The sequence below is a fragment of the Glycine soja genome, chromosome 10 (genome assembly GCF_004193775.1).
Source record: "Glycine soja cultivar W05 chromosome 10, ASM419377v2, whole genome shotgun sequence".
NCBI lineage: Eukaryota > Viridiplantae > Streptophyta > Magnoliopsida > Fabales > Fabaceae > Glycine > Glycine soja.
In genome coordinates this window covers 47,134,297-47,158,149 of record NC_041011.1, presented here as the reverse complement: position 1 = coordinate 47,158,149, position 23,853 = coordinate 47,134,297, and the positions used below count along the sequence as shown (strand labels likewise).

Here is a 23,853-nt window from a genome sequence, read left to right as displayed (position 1 = left end):
CCATCTAGATAATGAGTAATTCTTATAAGTCTTTGTAGGGTTGAATTAAAGTCCAAAAATCACTTTTTGATAATGTATTTTTAAACAAGCATTTTTTATAATTATTTTGTCAAAATAGTCTAAGCATTTTTATTATAATATATATTTTAAAAAATTATATATATTAAATGTGTATATTTGATAACTTTAAATGTTTTTAAAATTTTAATCTATTATTACTTATGTTTAAAAATTCATGTAACACATAAAATTACTAACCACCAATAAGTAACCCTATATATATATATATATATATATATATATATATATATATATATATATATATATATATATATGTGTGTGTGTTTTATTATTGACATACGATTTTAATTTTTCTTATAAATTATTCCATCATTTTAAATTTTAATATACTGTTAATAAATACTTCGTGTATTATATAAATATTTTTAAAAAATTAAGTGGAAGCTCAAATTATAAATAAAATATGACATTTTTAAAGAAACATAAAAATCGAACAGTGAAATGCACATTTAGTGAATGCATAAGGTTTTTTTCCCTCTTCCAAAAACTTATGCAAACACACTGCGGAAGATTTTTTTAATCTCTTCTAATTAGAAAACACAAACACGCGAGTATTGATTATTAATTAAAAGACTATCTAATTTTAGAATGATTATTTATTCAATTAATTGGAAATATTTTAAAATTAGGCAAAAAAAAAAGTGACTCCATATTTAATTCACCATTTAATTGGTTATTCATTTTTCAAGTACTGAGAAGCTACTAGTATCTTTTTCATTGAAATAAAATTAATTGAGAAGTTTGTTTACGAAGATGGGTCATTGGCTGGCAGCTAAGGAGGGTCATTATATTTGTGATAGTTATGTTACAGTGACAAAATGTAGCACTAATTAGTGAAAAGGAAGCAAATGATAACGAGAGAAGCGGCATGTACATTACAATTCATGAAGAGTGACCCCATGGCCATGGGATTAATATTATTAGTGTTAGCTGGAGACTTTCAAATGGAGTTTAACTAATTAGTTATGAGATTCATCAACATTTTATATATTTACAAATAATTTTTAAAATGAAACAATATATGTTTCAGAAGCACACTTCACAACTTTAGTTTCAATACAGGTGCAGTTAATGTAATTAAACTCATTAGTGTAACTCTAGTATTAAATGAAATATAGTGAAATCAATTAAATAACGTTGTTGATTCTTATCTTTAATTTATTGTTTAATCGGCTTATATGAAATTCGTTCTATATCAATTGAGATTTTTTATATTTCAAAATTTATATTTGTATATAACAAAATATCAATTGAGATTTTTCCTACTTTTATATGTCAATAAAAAAATATCACATTTTAAAATAAAAAAAATATCTCTCTAATAACGTTTAGTTTTTATCTTAAAATAAAAACTTTTAATTCTTCAAATAAAATTTCATCAAGATCATGAACTATCACATTTTAAAGAATTTTCAACATTTTTTTATGTTCCTAAATTTTCCCCTTTATATTTTACAGTCTAACGGAACAGAGCATTTCCTCAAGCATACATTAGCATTGCTGCATTATAACATCATATAAAATTAAATTTTAATACTTATATAGATTAAGTAAAAAAAAGGGCATCCTTATAAAAAAAAATTGAATAATCACTTACCTTGACAGAATTTAGGGTCACCACTGTAAATTATTATGAATAATACCAAAATTTTATTTAACACAATTACATATTTAAATCTCCTAATTATTAATTAAGTTGGAACGAGTGGATATGTATTTAGAGAGAGAGAGAGAAAAAAGAGTAGTTATCTTTCATCATATACAAGGTGTACACAAGTTAAATTAAAAAGAAAAAAAAAAAAAGAGGCTGAGAATATATTGAATGTGGATAAAAGGGAGAATTTTGTAAGGTTTAAAGTTGAAGGAAAGAAATTAGGAGAAGGAAAAGATGCATCCACATATAATATAATAATAAAGCTTGTAGCTGAAATATTGCATGGGCTGATTGTATGAGGCAAGGCAGGAAGAAGATGACAAAAATCGTTATCCGCGCGCCGTCATGAGCACGAGGTCCCTCGGTCTCCCTTAGCCTTCCACGTGTCATGTATCGAATTGAAGATATTATTTATTGTTGTGCGTTGAGAGATAAGTGCGTGAAGAAATGGATCACAGTGCCGATGCTCAACGCACGGACTTGATGACCATCACCCGCTTCGTGCTGAACCAACAATCCAACCACCCTGAGTCTCGTGGCGATTTCTCAATCTTGCTCAGTCACATTGTTCTCGGTTGCAAGTTCCTCTGCTCTGCTGTTAACAAGGTATCCATCTTCTCTCTTCCCTCACATGCATGCATGCACGCACCAAAACCCCTTTTCAATTATAAAACAGCATCATTTCTATCTATCATATGCCCTCACTGGACCAGGGTCTTCATTTTGTCACCTCTAACCACCGTCTACCGTATTTTTAAATTTCATTTTTTGTATTGGACTGGTAGAAAATGCAAAATTGAACTCTAGGATCTAGATTACGTCGCTCTAATACGATTTCATGAAATAAATATTCTAAAAAAAAATTATATTATTACCTGAAAACACACAATTGCTTTTAGATTGAATTTTAACACATACATGCTCAAGATTTTTTTTTATTTTATTTTTTATGAATCGATTTAATACTAGGTGTAAAATCTTTGATTATAACAATTGATTACGTACGCATGCACAGGCGGGTCTTGCTAAGCTTATTGGACTTGCAGGAGAGACAAATGTTCAGGCAAGTGGTTGATAAATAAATCTTAGTAACCTGCATCATGCATACAAATTCCAGCATGGTAACTTTCTAAATAATGTATGATGATTTGATCCTCCTTGATTAGTTTTTCTTATTTCGGTGTTCATTTTTATTCAATTTGTTTCTTAACTGGAATAAAGGGCGAAGAGCAAAAGAAACTGGATGTCCTTTCCAATGATGTCTTTATCAAGGCTTTGGTCAGCAGTGGACGAACAGTAAGTCATCAATATGTGATTTGGTGTGTCTTGAAAACTAAGGGTTTTTTTTTTTTTTTTGTAAGCGTCTAATTGAAAACTAAAGGTATATAATATATAATATATAGTATGTGCTTTTGTTGATGATGGTGAGATATATTTTTCCAGTGCATCTTGGTGTCTGAAGAAGATGAGGAAGCAACATTTGTGGAAGCTTCTAAGCGTGGAAAGTTGTTACCTATCTATAGCTTAGTAGTATTTCTTCCATAGGGTCCGTTTGCTAGAGTCGAATGGCATAGAATGAAAGTGAATTGAGATGAAAGTTTTGAATTAAAATAGAATAAAAGAATATGTTTTACCTCATTTTACTGTTCATTTTACTCATTTTCTGTCCTCTTTTCCTGCAAACGAACATGCCCTTGGTGTTTATTTAACCTTGGTTTTGCCAAGTCTAATCAATTTGTACGAAATTTTCTGATTGTGCAGATACTGTGTTGTTTTTGACCCGCTGGATGGTTCTTCTAACATTGATTGTGGTGTTTCAATTGGCACAGTATGGTCCCTCCTCCTCCATATATCCTTCTTGAAATGCATATTCCATGTGTTTTTCTCTTTCCATTGAATTCTCCCGCAATATTAGTATACCAGACACAGAGAAGGGATTAATTGATAATATTGCAGATTGAATATAATATATTGCGGTTGTCAATTTGAGTGTGTTGTCTTCCATTTAGATCTTTGGGATTTATTTGATAAAAGAAGACCATGAACCAACCATTGAAGATGTTTTGCAACCCGGGAAGAACATGTTGGCAGCTGGTTATTGTATGTATGGAAGCTCTTGCACGGTATGATAAATTAAGTCCTTGTTTAAAACTCTCTTTGTCTTTTTCTCTTAAAACAGATTTTTCCTTCTTCTTTTAGTCATCTTTTCCCTCTGATTATGATAAATTTTAAAGGGGAGTACAAGTTACTGATCAATTTTTACTAATGATACATGCTAATACATTTTTTCAGTATGAATATTTATTTGTTTGTTTTCTGTGCACCTGTGGACTGAGTTTAAGTTTTCTTTGAATTCATTCTAAAATTAAAGTGTATTATAATTACTAATTTGGGATACTTTACAGCTTGTGTTAAGCACTGGAAGTGGTGTTAATGGTTTCACCCTTGATCCATCTCTTGGGGAATTCATTCTAACTCACCCTGACATCAAGGTATTATTAATCTACCCATCGTTCATAGTAAATTGTTATTCTCTCTGTAAATGCTCTGGCCTGGCGACTTAACAGTTAAAAAAGTCACATTTTTTCAAACTAAAATCTCACCCAACTGCTTACTTCTTTTTTCTTGAGCAAGTATTTGATCAGTATTTATTATTGACTACTTATAGACAATAGACAGAATTTTATCTCCTTGAAAAATCTCTAAATATCTTTTGCTGAAAGAGAACTGCCCATTTTAACCCTTTGGAATTAAAAATCTAAGGACACATCCATGTTATACAAAATATCTTATCGAGTATCGACTTTTTATTGTCAAAGCACCAGTGGCGGATCCACACTTAAATATCTTTAATATGTATATTCTATCCCCTAATTTTGTATATTTAAAACCCATGCACTTAATTTTCCCCTTCTTTTAAGATAATAATTATTAATTTTATTTTTTAAATAAATATTCCTCCTAACTTAAAGTCCTAGATCCGCCACCAAAAGTAGCAATGTTCGTTCAATTAATAGTTGTCCATCTGTTAATGAGAACTTAAGTGAGAGGATCTTCACAGAGTTCACGGGTTAAGGGCACGCATGATCTTATTGAAACCATCTGTAGCTTATTTGAGTGATATATTAATTGCTTGATCTGTGGTTCACCTTTCAGATTCCAAAGAAAGGCAAGATCTATTCAGTGAATGAAGGAAATGCTAAAAACTGGGATGACCCTACTACCAAGTATGTATAAATCCAATAGTTAAAATGTTTCGGGCACGATAATGCAGTTTGTGACACTTTGATTTCCTTTCCTACTTCTGTTCAGGTATGTGGAGAACTGCAAGTATCCAAGAGATGGTTCATCACCAAAGTCCCTAAGATATATTGGAAGGTATAGATAATTTGTAGATAACTTGCCCTTGCATTATCATCATAAACATATTGTGTACCTGAATTTGACTACTGAATGGCCGAGTCAAATGTTTGGTCACCTTCAACAAAATATATGTTTAATTTATGACAGTACTCTGTCTATGATTCCTGTAACTTTAACAGCATGGTAGCTGATGTTCACCGCACATTGCTTTATGGAGGTATTTTTCTGTATCCGGCTGATAAAAAGAGTCCAAATGGAAAACTTCGGTATGACAATTTCAATCTCTGCCTTATTTTTCCAGAGTAGCATATCCAACCTTGATATACTATTTATTTAAGGTTACTGAATGAAGTGAATACATAATTATGGATCTACTTTGATTGGTGCAGTGTACTCTATGAAGTCTTCCCAATGTCATTCTTGATGGAACAAGCAGGAGGACAGGCTTTCACTGGCAACCAAAGGGTAATTTACCAAAAACAGGGCGAAAAACAAAAAATTAGTTTAGACTAAATTTCTCTCAACCCTTGTTTGAGATGAAAAAATGAATAGGAAATTTTGAAATTCAAATTAAAGAGAAAATAGAAAGTAAGAAAGAAAATATTTTTTTAAAAATAAATTTATTTATTAATTTTTAATCAAACAAAAAAATATCACTTATCATATTTTTTTCGTCCTTTTTATTTTATTTTCTTTCATTCAAACGTAGTCAATAAATATTGATTCAATTAATAAAAATCATATTTATCTCTCATAAGAACATGTGTTTAAGTTTTACTCTTAAATGTGAGGACTTTATTCATACTTTTATTGATATATAATATAAGTATTTTTATATGTTATGAGAAAATCTTAGAGACATACATTGACACTAATGAATCCTTGAGACCCAATTGAACTAAATTTTTTCTCACCAAAACACATCACTTCCTTTAGACAAGCAAGAGAGAGACATAGACGACCAGAGTCTTTCAAAGACACTACCTTTAACATAATTGGCAAACCCCTTCATTATCAATGATACTTTGAGCACCAGAAAATTTGTGTTTCTTTTTCTCCTCTATTAACATTAAGAAAAATAAGAGAATCCATAATGATTTTAATTAGAATATTATAAATGCATCATATGCCAGTGAAAGTGATGAATCTAGCTATGTCAACAGGCACTTGATTTGGTTCCAAAGAAGTTGCACGAGCGATCTCCCATATTCCTTGGTAGCTATGAGGATGTCGAGGAAATCAAGGCTCTTTACGCTGCTGAGGAATGAAGCTGGAAGAAAGCATTCTTTGTCTTTCGCTACTTACAAGCAATTGTTATCTAATTGTTACACACATACATGGTCATGTATATGTTAAGAAAACTTGTTAATGTTTTGTGCTTTAGAAAAATTATTTCATTAGTTATATCTAAATATTTTAAATTTTAATAACAAATAATTTATGTAGATAGTTTTATAATATTAATTATTATAATCTTATTATTTTATTTATGTATAAATACTTATTTTATTGTTTTTACATTTTTTTCTGCATTCATAACATTTTTATTTTTGACTTAATTCCTGTTTTAGTAATAGAATTTGAGAGGTATTTTTTCTTAGTTACTAAATTTTACAAATTATTCTTTTTAGTCTTCGGATAATAAACTCACATTTTGTAGGGGTTTTAATATACAAATGGGTAAGATATATACCTATTTGTTGAGTTTTTTTTTTTTTTTTTGTCAGAATGATATTTGCTCAGATCCGAAACCAGGCATTATCCTATAGGGGTGGCTGCCCCCTACTAACAAAAGCCTTTTAATATGTACAAGAAAAAAATAAATCGTTCCCCTCTAATATTTTTTGTTGATGAGTAGAGTGTATGTAAATTTATAATTTTGCCCCCTTAACCTTATTTGATGGTTCCGCTCTTATATTTGTTGAATAATTTTTGTTAAAAAGTCTGGCTGCTCAGTAAAAAATTTCCTCTCAACTATATTTTATTTATACAAAGTATTCGAACACAAGATCTTTTTTAAAAAATCTGAACCTGATTGACCAACAATTTTTTGGTAGTGTAGGTTTAACTACGGGTAATTAACTAATTAAGAACAAAATTTTTACAGTGCGGATACTTATTTATACCTGTTTAATATATTTATATAATCAGAATTTAACAGTTAAACAATTCTATTTACAATGTTTTATCGAATTATACATGCTTTTTGGTGGGGGTGAGTGGGATTGATGTACTTCATACCATTCACATGCTCAGATAAAAATACTGATTATGCTACTATAGCTTCAACTTTATATTTCTTAAATACATGTATATTAAAATATACTTTTAACCAGAGAATCATTGAGTCAGCCATGTATAACCGATGCCCACTTGTTCCAATAGTCTACAATTGAGACTAAGAATGACACATTTCCAATACTCTATATTTGCGAATTAGAATGACGCATTGCAAGTTGTCATTAAAAAAAAATTACGCCACTTTTGTCATCGTCTAGAAAGGAGTTCAATATTTGATTTTAGAGCTCTGATTCCCCCACACTTTCCTCCAATAATCATATAATATTGTCCGTTCAAGTTCAAATTATATGGGAGGATGGATTTATTAAATCAAAAGTAAGAGAGGATGCATGAACATGACATTGTTTTATGCTTAGTTAGATCTCTGTTGGACTGCCAAGTTGCAACAAAAAGATCATTTTGTGCCGACTATAATATGCTTGGCGTTATCTTCAATTATTCCTAACAAAATGTATAATATATGCAATATGTATTTTTTTTTTTTTAATGCGAGACCAACTTGCCTTGGGTGGGACCCACTAGATTTCCCAATACATTGAACCTCCTGTTAAGCTTCTTTTCTTTCTATCCCTTGCGTCTTATGTACAACAACTATTAAATTAGTTTGACACATAACCACTTCTATATTTTTGTTAAAAAAAAAGGCTTAGTATAATATCTCATACATTTAATTATTGCGTGATTTCTTAATTAAAACTAGAGTTTCATTTTATGCTTTTACAAAAAAAAAAGGCTTAGCAAAAAAGAGTTTCATTTTATTAACCGACACATTAAAAATCCTATATGAATTATTGAGATAAAAGTTTAATTTTAATTAAAAAGTAACACTACAAATAACCAAGAAAGAGGATCTAAACTTTGTGCTTTTTAATTAACTTTTTTTTGTTAGAGAAAAATACGGGTCTCTCTCGAATTATTTTTTGTTACATTATTTTTAAGCAAAGTGCCAGTGGCGTTCAAGAATAACATGAAATTATACGATAATTAGTATATTCATTAATTAAGTAATTGTGTAAAAAAATAATAATTTAATTAATTTTTGTATAATCTTTCACTAAACAACAAAAGGTCATTCACTAATTATATCACACGGCTTTTTCTCATGGTTGTGTACGTTTTTTTTTTCCCACTAGGTTTTCCTAATATTCTTTTCTCCCTTTTTGGTGGGGTTCTTTTCAGTTTTCACGGCCTTCAAACTCTTTCTCTTCGTGATAGGGGGAGATGTGTTTCTCGTGATCTTCAGCTCTGGATTCTGAGCTTGGTTGCAAAAAGGTCCTTTTTTTGGGCTTATGAGAGTGCGGTCCTTTGCAGGTTTTCAGCAGATAAGTAGCTTAGCTTCCTTGTTGATAAGCCTTGAAGGTTTTTGATGCTGTTTTTCTGCACTTGTTGAACCTTTTTCCTTTGTTTTGCATCTGGGTGTTGTTTTGGAACTGTGTCACTCTGTTGGCATGTGAGTTTTTTATGTATGTGGATTTGAGATATTGGTCTAATGGTCTCTCTGAAATGATATTTGGTAGAGAGATTTCTGTTAGAATGATGGCTATTTTTATTTGAAGATATAGAGTGTAATGGATGAGATTGAATAAACTGTTGGATGATTGAGCATAAATGGGTTTGCATGATTTTAATCTGTAGATAAGGTGAAAAGGGGTGAAAGAAATTGGGTTGGAGCTTGGATTTGTTGTCTAATGGGTTCATTGTTCTGATTTGGGTTGTGGTTTGCGTGAAGCAATGGAAGGGAATTTGCCACAGGGAGGTATAATTCAAGGTGGGACTTCTTTTGGTGGCTTTGATTTGCCGGGATCAATTCGGGTTCAGCATCAAGCACAACATCCCCATTCCATGCATCAACATCAAACTCATCCGCGACAAGGGTCTTCTGTACATTCCGCCGTTCATGATGGTTTTCCACTTACAATGGGAACCATGCAGAACTGTGACCAAACCATTTCATTGGCTGACTTTAGTAAAGGAGACAGAAGTAAAAACTCGGCGAGTGAGGAAGACGAGCCGAGCTATACCGAGGATGGTGTTGATTGTCACCATGAAACAACTAGAGGGAAGAAAGGATCACCTTGGCAGCGTGTGAAGTGGACTGATAAGATGGTAAAGCTTCTGATAACAGCTGTTTCTTATATAGGTGAGGATGTAACTGCTGATGGTGGTAGCAGCGGAAGAAGAAAGTTTGCGGTCTTACAGAAGAAGGGTAAGTGGAAATCTGTTTCCAAGGTCATGGCTGAAAGGGGTTATCATGTTTCACCTCAGCAATGTGAGGATAAATTTAATGACCTTAATAAAAGGTATAAAAAGCTTAATGATATGCTAGGGAGGGGCACTTCTTGTCAGGTTGTTGAAAATCCTGTGCTGTTGGATGTAATAGATTTTCTTTCTGAGAAAGAAAAGGACGACGTTCGGAAAATATTGAGTTCAAAACACTTGTTCTATGAAGAGATGTGTTCTTATCATAATGGCAACAGGTTGCATTTACCCCATGATCCTGCATTGCAACGTTCACTGCAGTTAGCTCTCCGAAATAGAGATGATCATGATGATGATATGAGAAGGTCCCATCATGATGAAGATGATCAAGATGTGGAAATTGATGATCATGATGACTTTGAAGAGAATTGTGCTTCTCATGGTGATAGTAGAGGAATATATGGGCCATTAGGTGGATCTATGAAGAAATTGAAACAATGCCAAGGCCAAGAAGATGCTAATACTTTTGGTAACTCTTTAAATTGTCAGGACTACAACAAAAGTTCATATCCCCATGGACAGATGATCCCATCTGATGTGAATCAAGGTTTACCTGAAGGCATGAAAGCAGCTTGGTTACAGAAGCAATGGGTTGAATCTCGCACACTTCAGTTAGAAGAACAAAAGCTACAAATTCAGGTCGAGATGCTGGAACTAGAGAAACAGAGATTCAAGTGGCAGAGGTTTAGTAAGAAAAAGGATCGGGAGTTGGAGAAGCTGAGTCTAGAAAATGAAAGAATGAAGCTTGAAAATGAACGGATTTCTTTAGAACTGAAGCGAAAGGAAATGGGCACTGGCTTTAAATAGGTCAGCGCTCTTGCAAGCTTTGTGGCAATTGCATTACATGCATGGTGCTCCATTTTTCTTGTTTTTGCTGTCTTTGGTAAGATGTGGTTTGTTTAGTTGAAACTATGGGTTTTTTTATTGGGGAACTTTGCAAATCTAACTCTCACTCCTGCTTGTATTGTTTAAATTTAAGAGTAGTGCATAATTATTAGGCTCTACTGAAGTTTTGTTGCCTATGTTCAAAGACTGGGTAGCTGAAACACCGTTAATCTTTTTATTTTGTAATATTAATTTTCTAATATTACATATTGTCTGTCCTTTCATTTTTTTACAGCCTGTATATATTGTTCTGGTTATTTTTTATTTCCATCTATGGTTAGACTATTGCTGTTAAGTTTTTTGTTTTTGTTGTTGTTTTTTTTTTTCATTTTGTCACTCTTTGCTGGAATACATGGCAATTTTTTCTTGGAAATCCCTATTACAGGATATTAATCAACTATGTTTGTTGTACTAATTAGTTAGGTTGTAAGGAATTATTATGAGTTGTTAACTAGCTCTCAAGTAAGCATACACGTACTCCTATTTGTATCTTTTTCTTATTGATCAATACAATTAGGTATTTTAATTTTTTAATACTCTGAGTTGTTAACTAGTTTTGTTTTTTTATTTTTTAATCTTATAATTGTCTAAACTATGGGTAGTTAGGGTCAAACTCCTGGCCACCAAGTCAATGATTATATACAGACTTGGAAATGCTTTTATATCTCTAACATGTTCATCATAGGAAAACCTTTTCGGGAATAAAGGATGGAGTGATGGACAAAGCATGGGCCTTAACTTGTGCTGAAACTTTTAGTTATGAAAGATAGGGGTGCCAAGGATCAAACTATTGACTATTTGATCATAACTCGTAAGGCTTTGGTACTATGTTGAGAACCAAATCTTGCTAAAAGCTTACAGCCTTACACTATTAGGTTAATGACCCGGAATTTCTATTTATCTAACTGTTCACAATATTTCTTTCTCCTGGTTTAGTTATAATTTTGGTTCCAATTGTCTTGATTTTAATTTATTATTAAAGCTGAGTTTTCTTTTTTATAATTCAGCTCTTCTTATTGAGGGATTTTTTTAAAGTGTCCCTATATTTGGTGCTAGGAATAAGATTGACATATTTTTAGCATTGAGAATACCGTGAATTTATGTTTGTAATTTGTAGTCTATTATTAGCTGATGAAATGGGGAGATTTTCCAATAAAATTATACCTTAATGCACAACTGGAGATGATAATCATCGTTTCAGAGATTGATTGTATTGGATTTAATGTGTTTATGTAAATCCGTTTGTGTGCAAGATGACCTTATGAATTTATCTTAAAGCCATATTTATTCTGTTGGTGTATGTGATGTAAAATGCATTTAATATATCATGAAGGGTGTATTGGTGCTCTGTGTCTCTTGGGGTAAATGCCCTGTGTTCAACTTGCTGTGAAATTAGGTTCAACTCCATATGGGGAGCATAAATGTGTGATTCTTTATACCTTTTCTACCGTCAAGGGCAACCATGATATGAGCGTAATTGCATGATAAAATATTTTAAAAAAAAATTGAATGCAGGGATGTAAATTGGTGTAGGTCACCCATTTAGCATTATTTACCCTACTCAAATGCAGGTATGGGTGAGAAAAAACACATTTGATTGAATGTGGATGTGGTGTAGGGGAGTTCTTATTTGCATATGGGTGTGCTGTCTTATGCCTTGAACTTTTAATTGAATACCTCTAGAAATATTTAAACTAGTAACAACACTTTATTTAATATGAGATTGCTAGAGTATCCTTAGGGGCTATAGTTAAGAAAACAAAACAATAAAGTATTTAATGAAAAGGAAAGAATTTATTACATTGAAACTTTAAAGCATAAAAATAATTTAATACTCGTCTTCAAGTAATCGAATCATTTACTTAAATTCTCCTTAACCAGTGTCCATAGGTATAGAACCCCTTATATGGAAATTCTCTGTTATTTGAATTTTGGGTGTGGAGGTTGAATCCATCCCAAACCTGACCTGTTGTTTACTTCCATACTGGTGGTAGTTGATTTTTATTTATTTTTTTATTGAAGTGAAGGACTTTGAGAGATGTTCTCTTTATATTAGTGTAGATGAATATAGGTATAAACATCCTACTTTTAGTGGATTACATCTTTATTTGGAGCTAGATCCTATGTTTGTTAATGAATGATTACTTCTATCAGTACTTCAGCATTATGTAGGGAGTCCAATGAATGCAAAAGGGGTGAAGGGAAATATGTTTATTTGTGGAGTAATTGGAAAAATTATCATTTTCATTTATGTTTAAACGTCTACAAATGGTACTCATGATATATCTCCTGGCTATGCTATAAAGCTGATGGTTTTTAACTGATAAGTACTTAATTTTACAAATTAAATATAGCTGATAATTTTTGGGATTCATAAGTCTGATTATATGCTTGACACCAATTTCTTTTCTTAATCTATCTCATTATCCAACACACTCAAATGCTTGGCTCTTATTCCTATTCTCATGGTTGGGGCTGTTTGAGTAACCAACAGAAATATTTGTTCCGTATAGATTTACTACCCTGTAAGGAATTTTCTGTTTTGTTGATCTTAGAGGCTGCAAAAAATGGTGTTCTAAACTTGTGAGAATATTTTGTCCATCAAAATTGTAATCATTAGAACACTAGGCTTTGCAGAGGATCAATGCTTTTGCTCATTACTTTTGACTAGTATCTGATGCTCAAGAAATCCAGGACCTGAATTGATAGCTTTAATGGTTGATCTTGAAAAAAGGAAAGAAGAAAAAAGCCTCAATCATGGATGCAGTACAATAGCTGAACTTGTGTTCTACTTTCTGAGTATTGGAGGCTTACTAATACTTAAAAAAGTTATTGGAGTTTGCTTTCTGGGATTGATTTATATTGTTGGGGTAAGTGGGAATTTGGGTAAGAGATTATTGTCGTGTCTTTTAGACTAATCTATAACATCGTAAATCTTTCCAAAATTTAGATAGGTGTCAACTTCTTATCCAATTTATTCCCACCCTTGTGCTTTATTTTTCATTTGATTTTTAATATTTTTTGTTGCTGTTGTGAAAATGGATTGGGGATTTTAACCGTGCATACCGGTTTACTGCCTAATTACCTGGTTACAGCTATCCAATTGACTGCAGATAGTGAAGTGTCATGTGTATCCAGTGTAACCAGATTGTGTAAGACGGTAAATTTTACATTTTACTGCTACAATTCTTGTGAGTACAGCGTTTATGAACTTATTATTTATTTATTTCCAATTTGCGCCAGTGAATTGCCTGTAATGAAAATGGGAATATAATCAGCATCAATATTTCTCTGGTAATTGCATATGCAATTTTCTCATAAATTTTATCCAGGGACCATGCTTACAATTCCTTGTTCGGTTTGGTTTGTCATGGTTTTAAGGATCCTTTTTAGAATGCAAAATGTCACAAGTCAATAAAGATTGTAAGGGTAAAAATTGGACCAATAAAAAGTGGCCTTTTCTCCTCCTTTAGAGGTGGTTTGGTATGAGAAAGTGATTTCTACCAAATTCAAGAAATTCCGTCCATCTAAAGTGTTTGGTTTCAACTTTCAATCATGAATAAGAAAAGAAGAATCGCACTAGTCCATACTCTTACTTCGTCCAGAGGATGAATGCACGTGATTTAAGTTAGTGTGGGGGGATGTGAGTAATTTTTATACAATTTTTGCACATCATATTTTACACAAAAGAGAGACAGCATGAGGAGTAAAATAAGTGAATGATAGTGATAGAAAAAGATTGAAAAGGGTAATTTAAAAACAATAATCCAGCATGCAAGAAATCTTTCCAACTCATTCGAAGGAAATGGTGGTTATTGTTTTCTACTTTAAGGCCCAGTTTTCACCAAAAACATTAGAAAGCCCAGGTTGAAAATGCAAATTGTTTGATGATGCTACTTTTTATATTTTTTTTATTGAACGTCACTTGTCAGTATTTTCTGCATCTGTGACTGTGATGTTTCTTAATTCCATGTAGTTCTCGTGTTTTTATTTTATTTTGTGAAATACATCTCGTGTTTTTGGTTCATAGAGATTACTTTTTTTTTCCTGCTCACACAGATTACCTTATTTCTCTATATATCGTTGGATAACAATTGTATTTTACTAAGTATTTGTTTCGTACATATCAAGAACTGCATAAATATATGACCGGATTTAAGGGAAATTGTTTTATTTTTAAGGTGCTGAAGTTGTCTTTATTAGGTTAGTCATTTAACCTTCAATAAAAATCAGAGAAAAAAAATTAATTTTTATTTGATACCTTCTATCAAATTACACCATCGACTTATACTATTATATCATTTAATAACTATTAGTTGAATAATTTTATTTTAGAATTAACTAATAAATTAAAAGTTTATTTCACATATATCATTTGTAAAAATGAATTGACATAAAGTTATTCGATAACTCATTTGTATGAATTAAAATTGATGTGATATATATTTTTAAAATAATATATAATTATTTGATTATCTTTTTATAATTATTTAATTTTAATCAAATTTGATATAAACAATTAAAGTAATATATAGATATAATTGAAGAGTTAGATAAATAAAAATTATATTTTATATGAAAATTGTTGATGATCTAATAATTGATATAACTTACATTAGTATTGTGTGATTTTTTTAATTATCATTACTATAATTTTAAAATATTTTTATAAAAATTAACAAATTTATTATATATATTAAATATATTTTTGTCTAAGTAAAATTGAACTTGATTGCTTAAGTAAGATTTTAATTTGATCTTCTGATCGTATATTTAAGAGTAGTGCAAACTCAATCCACTTAAACTAACCATTATTGATAACTAGATTTTCGGGTTGATTAGATAAAAGTAATAAATACTTTGATGATTAAGAAAACCCTCCTGTATATAATGATTTATATAATATTTATTTTAAAGTCAGTTTTTGAACCTGGGCCAAAAAATCAATGTTTAAAAGACTTGATTCAAACATGCCGTGAGAGGTGTGCCGTTGTGCGAGTGCGACAAGGGGCTACAGTTAGGGCACCACGGCCGCGGGGGCGGAGCGTCCCATATTGGCAAAGTATGAACTCTTCTTTCTTTTTGTTGACAAACTTGTTTACTTTTTAGCTTCAATATTATTATTTGTCATTTCATCAATCATTGTTTTATATGCTTGTCTTTACCAATAATTATAACTTACAAAATTTTATAATACTTATATTTTAGAGAGAGAAAAAAGTCTTCCAAATTATGTAAAGCCACCTATCCACACCATTATTTGACAAAAACATGCAACAAAATTTTGGGTTATTTTTGTTAATTAAGGACTAAATTACCCGCATATATATACCTACAAAGTCGAGTTGTTATGACTCAAGAGTCAACATGTGATCATTTGAACTATAATAACAAGATAAATAACAGCGATAATGATGTTAGTATAGTTAGTCAATAATTTTAATGGACAGATGACACTATAACGGATATTGACTTATAAGATAGCAAGAAGGTTTGCTTTTCAACTTACTAGATCAATTTCGACCAAGGGATTATTGCTGTCTGGCTTTTGAGATGGTTTCTTGTTTGAAACTTTAAAATAAGAACATAGGTTTCATTATATATTTGTTTTTCATTTTTCTAAAATTGACTTTGCTTTACACCTAGCTAGACAGTGTTATATATTTAATTTTCAAATTGACGAAGAGAAATGCTGATGTATATTATTTATGTTGAGTGATGACATTTCATACACAGTTATCAACTTAATTAACCTCCATAACTTATTTTTTACTTTTTTATATTATTTATATATATATATATTTTTTATAAATATTTCTCACCCCATTTTTAAAACATGAGTAAATTGATTCTATCCTATTTTAAAGGTTGATGGAATAAGACATGTAAACCTGTTTTAAAACATTACTGATGAATCTAACATCAAAACACACTTAAAATCATTTACCACTTTTATGAGATAAAAAATGTTAACATTGGAATGAATTAAATACTTTGTTTAATTAAATTCTAATAATTTGAATATCCTAAATTTCAACATTAAATTAATCTGAGTAGAATTAAATTTGAATTTCATGGATTGAAAAATATTATTGAGAGGAAAGACTCACCCACATCAAGCTAATAAATTTTTGGATTGTGTCAATTGGAGAAAATCAATTTTAGACTTATATTTTTCAACCCAAACTATATTTTATATCAAGTTCATTAGGTTAACTCATCAAACTAAACCCATTTTGATATTCCTATAGTTGTAACTCTTTAATACCAAAATGTCCAGAATTAATTATGCAAAAAGAACAATTTACTATATACAGGAGTCGAAAAGTAGAAAGTAGAACTTGACCCCTTTAAAATGTATTAAATATTTTAGAAAACACAATATATGAAGTTATCAGTATTTTTAATTAAAATTTCAACATTTTAATAATTTCATAATAATGTATGCACATGTGTTTTATCATAATTTTAATTATTATTTTTTAACTAATGATTATAATTTTGCATTTCATCTTATTATAAAATATATTTTATTTTAGAGGAGTCAAATATAAACGAATTTTATTTAATCATGTTGCAAATCTTACACTTCATTTAAATTTTCCAACACTAAATTGTCGTACATGCTTATAAATTAACATGCATGTTTATGACTTCTCTATAGTTATTAGTCACTAGGTTTTCTCCATTGATCGTTTCTTCTGCGTCCATGTCCCACATTCCCTGCAAAACTTTTCAATCTAAACCAGTGCAAAGTCAAAGGTATGTAGTGGTCAAATACAAATTATACTAATACTTTTTTTTTTTACAAAATAAATTATAATAATACTATTCAATCAATAATAGTATAAATTAAACTATCATCATCAGGTGGTCTCCTGTACCCGTTTCTTGTTGACTAGAATTTTCCTTACATCTAATAAATAACCCATGAGTCTAATGCGCATACCAAATTTTTTAGAGTAGTTCCATTTAGTCCAAAATTGAAATCAAATTTCCTCTTGGTAATATTAATTTTATGCCAGAGGCCACATAACTGGAATTAATGAAGCTCCATAAGAAGACAATTCCACTCATTTAAAATGCACCCTCTTCTGGCTATCATAAAATGTGTGAAACAGTGACGACAAAAAAGAAAGAAATAAAATAAAAGACACTAGCTAGCAATGGCGGCACTAAAGTTAGACGTGGCTGAAAAACAGACACCTTTTTGCTGCTTTTTAATTTTTTTGGTTTCAACTTTATTTTTATTGCATTTTTTGTTTCCATCCGTTATGACCTGATCAAGAGTATGAACTCTGCTTATCTATATCCTTGTTTGGCACTGTGATTGATGGTTGATGTTAAATATTCGCTGCTAAATATTATATATATCTCTATGTATTGTATTGTATTGGTCACACATATATTATTGGAGTTCGTGGGGTTATTTTCCTTTGTGGTCCGTTAGGATGATAACGAAGAAAGAGTTACGAAACATTCTTATGTATAGTCCGTTGCCACATGCTTATTCAATTATCCACTTGAAGTGGATGAGTGAAAAAAAAAAGTTAAAACAAAAAATTCAGGCCATTAAATGTGATAAACAAAAAAAAAATAGAAAAGCTAAGAAGTGGACGTGAAAGGATGTGTTTATTTGTTACGTAGTACTCTCCCTTTCTTCTCCCCTCTTGTAAATTGTTGTTTGTGGGGACATGGGCCCTCCCACCCTTCCTTGCTCAATATGGGCTTTTTGAGTGCCTTCTTTCTTGGGGCCCACATTGGGGCCCATTTACAGCGACCTTCTTATAAATGTGGTTCTTAATTAGGGTTATAGATGTTTAGCCAAAAGTGTTTAGCATTGGAGGAGAGTGGGTAATTGTAGCTATTATATAGTACTATGAAGAAAGCTATGCAAACGACAAGTCTTTCTTAAATCATTGATTAAAATATTAAAAATGAAAAGGTTTAATAGAAAATAATTAGAAACACACTTCCATGGCTAGTAATTTCTACTAAAAAAATTCTTATTCTAAAAAACAGCCTTAGAGCATTCATTCATTCTAAAAAATTCTTATTCTAAAAAACAGCCTTAGTTTGATCCACAGTTTATTACTTACTCCCTGAGATGCTAATAGTTATATTAGTAATTAGTAATAAGTAACATTGGGATCGCAAAGGATTTTGTGTATGACCCTACGTGCAATATGCACATGGTTCCACGTTCCAATGAATCTACGGTACACGACGTGGAGGAATAATTTTACTGTAGCTTGTAACTAAGGGCTGTAATAAACAAATAAAATTATTGTGAAGGTCCAAATCGTTTGCACATGGCTATGATTGCTTCCAATTTACTCTTCACCGCCATCTTTTTTCCCCTGGGCAGTTATTTACTCAATATTCCAAACTTCAAACCAGATATTATACGCCAAATGAAGCAATCTTTAATGCATAATATTTAATTTAGACGAGAGAGTACTGTGAATGTTAATTTGTACGACACCATTGACTTAAAATTAAAAGGATCTGTTATTAACTAAATGATACTTTTATATTTTTGCTTCAGTTCATATAACAGATCAAAATTGAAAATCCTTCTTGGATGAATCATTTTAAAGCTTATATTATATATTATAAAAAAAAAGAGTAATTGAAGATGCATGTGAGACAATTTTGAGAAAAGTTAAAGAATAGTGGTAGCATTGTTTTTAACCCATCACGCATGCTCCAAAATGCAACAATAATTTCATCCATAATATAAAGAAAATGAAAGTAAAAAGGAGAGGTGGCTATAGCAAGGTCAATAATCACCCTTTTAGCCCTACTACTTTACCATTTTCTTGGTCCTTGGGATATATAGTAGTGGTGCATGCGTGTCATTTGCTAGGTTTTAAATTAACTTGGACAAGATTATGAGGGAAGGAATAGGGGAGAGAGAAAAGAAGAAGAAGGGAGAGGGAGGGGGGGCAAGAAAAATAAAAATGAATCAGATTGGTGGATTGCTTAGCTGGTGACAGATAAATCTAAGGGTTAATCCACATGGTAGACAGAAGATGTAAGTGTACATTCACATCACATGCACCCCCCATGTGAAGTAAACCTTTTGTCTACATGTAAAACTTTTTCTCATATGGGTCCTGTAAATATAAAGTCATCCAGATCCACAAATTGTTACGTATTTAATGAGTGCATATGCATATGTATATGGTTTTTATTTTGTTTTTGTTTTTTTTTTCATGTCTCAGCTACTGCAAAAAAAGTGGCAACCGATCCCCAATTTCCACTATTTTTAGTAATTTCCTTGTCTACAGGTTCGGTATGCAGTTTCTTTCTTACTTTCTTTTTTAATATTGTTATTTAAAAGAAAATTTATTGCTAGAAAGCAAAGAATGAGGTGGGGTTTTAACCTTCTTCATATTCATATATACCACCAAAGCTAGCTGTAACGTGTTATTTTTTTACCACGCACATAGAGTAAAATGTTAGATAGAAGCATGTTTCTCTTCTGTAAAAGACAAACTGACACACACAGTAAGTAATCCATGAAATGTTACTATATGGATGGATTCATTTAAGTTGCATTATCCATTCATATTATTCCCTTTCAATGTTTCCTATGTAAGATTAACTGCAATACGCAAGTTACAGCTAGCCCATTTCTTTAGTTTTTGAATTTAAATTAATTTATTCATGACAGTTACTTTAAATGGAGACACAAGTGTATATTCCCTAGTTATAAAGTAGAAATCGTGTGATTTAAACTTTCTGTTTACTTGTTGTGTAGTTCTGTCCTTATTATTAAATTACTATTAATGATGATAAACATATAAATATGCAATGATATGAACTAGATAATAGTATATTAAATATATTTTAAATAATTACAGAACTTGAATTTGAATACAAACTTCTTTTGTTGGTGAGACCTATTTGTAAAAGTAATTGAATATAAACATTATTTTTACAGCAAACACTCATTAACTCTATGAAAAATCCTTTTGAACTTGAAAATATAATGCATGAATTAACCCTAGTTTGTGCAGAAATTGTATTTATTTTATAATGGAAGTCACAAGAATGGAGTTTATTAAGCTGCAGGAGCTTGTAAGTAATTTTATGTCTAATATATATAAGATATTGATTGTAGTTTAAATTACGCGGATGTAATTAATTAGAAAAAAATGATGAAATTTCCTTATTATATATGCTTGAAATTCTGTAAGTTTCAATCATTCGAATTGAAATTTATAGCTTATATTGACTAATAGAAAAATACTATCATTACTGGTTGAAATGTGTGATGAACTTGTTTCCTCCATCTACTTTCAATCATTATAACCTCATTATTTTTGAAAGACATATATACCACTAGCGTCTGCATTGGTTACATTTAGATTGTGGCCTTTGTGAGTGCCTTTGGAAGAAACTTTACCATTGATTGAATGTGTTGTTAGTCTTTTCTTTTTACTATATATCTCTTTCGTTTTTCTGCTATGCACATATTGTTAAGTACAGGCATGATTCACTTTTCAATATAATGGCATATATATGAATATGCGTTAATTCACACATAATGTAGTCAACATGTTCCATCACATCTTTCGTGAAAATAAATTTCTGGTAGAAGCTGCTAATGCCATATTGCATTATGTGATTGCATCCAATTATATTATTCCGCACAGCAGGATGCTGTTGTCGATGATGCATACCCTATGCTACCTACATAATATTACACGTATAATACACAGTGAATGTACAGAGAGAGAAATTACACTTATGGTATGCGTTATGCTACTATAATAGAATGCCAAAAATATTGTGTAGGGCATCTTCTCTCTCTCTAGTCTCTAGCTAAGTTTTGAAGTTCTATATACAAGGTTTATCAAGTGAGGATAATTGTCATTTTAAAAAGTAACTTTTTTTGGATTTTGATAATATATTGCAACTCAATTGATAATATACATTAAATTTAAATTTGTGAAGAAGAATTTAAATTTGATTCGCACTTGAAGAAAAATAATGAAAATAATTAAATTCCAAAAAAATTAATTTCATAATCGGTCTAAAGATTAAAGCGGATAAGAACACATTGATATATAATTAAAAAATCTAAGATTTTAATTAATTACAGTAGTTACCAAATAAAAAAAAAATATAACTATACATAAATGATTGTAAAAAATAAAAGTTATTTAATTACCAAATGATCATTTAATTACATGTATTTTCTTTTAATCTTAACCATTTAAATAAGACCTACTAATTTATATTTATAAAATCTCATTCATCACTGGTATAAATAATGTTTTTATTTGATACTCTATATAGAGAGAGACATACACATCTTATCCAGCTAGATAGAAGTTCTGCCAGCGAAGCAAAGGAGACATAGAACTAAACCAGTAAAATCTAACTTGATGTTTTGTAAATGTGGTTAAGCATATTATAGTTGAAGTGTGTTGAGAGACATAAAGGTTACAAAAAAAAAAAAAAGGAAGGGAGAAAAAGTATTTGAAAAAAGGGGTATGGCAAATGTTATGAGGAGAGATGCCTACTTTTGTACACGAGTTCCTATCCTTTATTCACAGTTAATGTTAACCAATCAGATATTCGACCTCACATGTTCAATGAACAAAAGTGAGACATATTCATGTGTGGTTGTGTCTTATCTATTTTTTTTCTTTTAGAAATACTAAATTTTATTGAATTTAAAACTGCTAATAAAAAGACATTTGGATTCATGTCTGAAAAGTAAGCAAGTTTATTTTAGAATTTGGAATTTTATTTTGTATGTCCAAATTCTCGAATAGTTGCAAATAATAATTTTTAAAATTCAACTCAAATTATCAATATTTATAAGTAGTCATTGAAAAAGATTAAAACAGTAGATATATATTACTAATCTATTAAATAATTAATAACAATATAGGTTAAATCATTCTAACAAAACACAAATCTCGCTATTTCGATATATATATATATATATATATAGTAATCCTAATTTAGTTAGGATCCAACCTACAGGAATGGTCTCATAATATCCCAGAATGAAAAATATAGAAAAAAATTGCATCAACAATTATTTACATGGACAAACATAGAAATATTTTTTACCAAACGTTTGTGGTCCTTACTCCTTGCATTGTGATTTGTGATTTATAAATATTTGCTATGTGATTTCCATAATACTACCCCCCCCCCCCCCCCCCCCCATATTTTTTTTACAAAAATATATTTTCCTTTTAAATTAACAATGGCCACAAATATCCAAATTAAATAAGTATTGCTTAATCTAATAACTTCTTAATTATTCAAGTGTGGTAGAAGATTCGCATGTTATAAATAAAAATAGTGTGCATCTTAATTTTCTCTTATCTATTTTAAAATACACGTACATTTATGTTAATAGTCAGGGGTTCAACAAATTCACTTCGACCATCAGTTTCAATAAAAGAAAAACATAGTAATATGTCTCGAACCAACCTTCAAGTTATTCGGTTTAACCTATCTCTATTCATGTATTTGTAATTTCTTACACATATATAATAGGATTACTTATTTATATTTGGTAAAAAATAAAGCATTACATCTTAATTTATTTATGTTAAGATCACATTTTTTTTATGAAAATCTTACTTAAAAGATAAGATCATTCTAAATGAAAAAATATATATTTTGAGTATTTAACACACTATATACTTAAAACTCAAACTTAAAGCTCTTACTTAAGCTGAAATTAATTCATGGCAGTTAATTTACACATTTAGTTGTGTATATTCAAATTTTTACTTATATTGTACAGTACACGTGTTAGAAGTAAAATCAGCATTTTTGACACATCAAACTAAGTTATAAATTATAATGAATTGGTTCAAATTAAATGTAATAATAATAATTGGTTAGACGAAATAGGTAAATCATTGCATTATTTGGACACATGTGAATCTAACATTTCAGTTCAATTGGTATCATTTTAGTTAGATTTTAATAAGATCTGTATTGCTTATATTTTTTCATATATATCTAACATCAAAGTCAATAACTGAATTAAAATTAAGATTTTATTTTACCTACAAAAAATTACTACAATTAATTCTTCTTAGTCATCTCATGAATAAAATATTCCTATTAATGAGTTTTCACTTTCTAGTTTTTGGTCGATTGGGTCGGGGATATTCTGGATTTAAAAAAAATCATTTCTTTGATAAATTTATTATTTTCTTAATAAATAATATTTTAGTTGGCCTAATATATAGGATAAATATTTTTTATATTATTAAAATTTAGAATAAATAAATAAATATTTTGAACATATAAATTATATGCCA

At 30.3% G+C, this 23,853-nt stretch overlaps 2 protein-coding genes across 4 annotated transcripts; both read left to right on the top strand.

The window, feature by feature from the left end:
* The first annotated feature begins 2,161 nt into the window (after nt 1–2,161).
* Nucleotides 2,162–6,543, top strand: LOC114369897 (fructose-1,6-bisphosphatase, cytosolic). Of its 3 annotated transcripts, XM_028327171.1 has the most exons (12): nt 2,162–2,341; nt 2,751–2,798; nt 2,957–3,031; nt 3,179–3,240; nt 3,497–3,563; nt 3,745–3,858; nt 4,141–4,227; nt 4,892–4,962; nt 5,048–5,113; nt 5,278–5,364; nt 5,488–5,563; nt 6,262–6,543. In XM_028327171.1, the coding sequence occupies exons 1-12, from the start codon at nt 2,183–2,185 to the stop codon at nt 6,364–6,366; spliced, it is 1,017 nt and encodes a 338-aa protein (XP_028182972.1). In that variant the 5' UTR covers nt 2,162–2,182; the 3' UTR covers nt 6,367–6,543. The 3 variants fall into 3 exon arrangements, with proteins under 3 accessions (XP_028182972.1, XP_028182974.1, XP_028182973.1); XM_028327173.1 differs by lacking the exon at nt 3,179–3,240 and having other exon boundaries at nt 2,268–2,341; XM_028327172.1 differs by lacking the exon at nt 2,162–2,341 and having other exon boundaries at nt 2,771–2,856.
* Nucleotides 6,544–8,523: 1,980 nt separating this feature from the next.
* On the top strand, nt 8,524–10,777 carry LOC114371077. The gene has a single exon (XM_028328479.1). It carries the CDS (start codon nt 9,131–9,133, stop codon nt 10,463–10,465), a length of 1,335 nt encoding a protein of 444 aa, XP_028184280.1. The 5' UTR covers nt 8,524–9,130; the 3' UTR covers nt 10,466–10,777.
* The last annotated feature ends 13,076 nt before the right edge of the window (nt 10,778–23,853 follow it).

Coding starts and splice junctions, on each gene's coding strand:
- LOC114369897 (XM_028327171.1), top strand. CDS start 2,183: ATGGATCACAGTGCCGATGCTCAACGCACGGACTTGATGACCATCACC. Junction 3,241..3,496: donor GAAGCTTCTAAGCGTGGAAA/GTTGTTACCTAT, acceptor CTGATTGTGCAG/ATACTGTGTTGTTTTTGACC. Junction 5,564..6,261: donor CTTTCACTGGCAACCAAAGG/GTAATTTACCAA, acceptor CTATGTCAACAG/GCACTTGATTTGGTTCCAAA.
- LOC114371077 (XM_028328479.1), top strand. CDS start 9,131: ATGGAAGGGAATTTGCCACAGGGAGGTATAATTCAAGGTGGGACTTCT.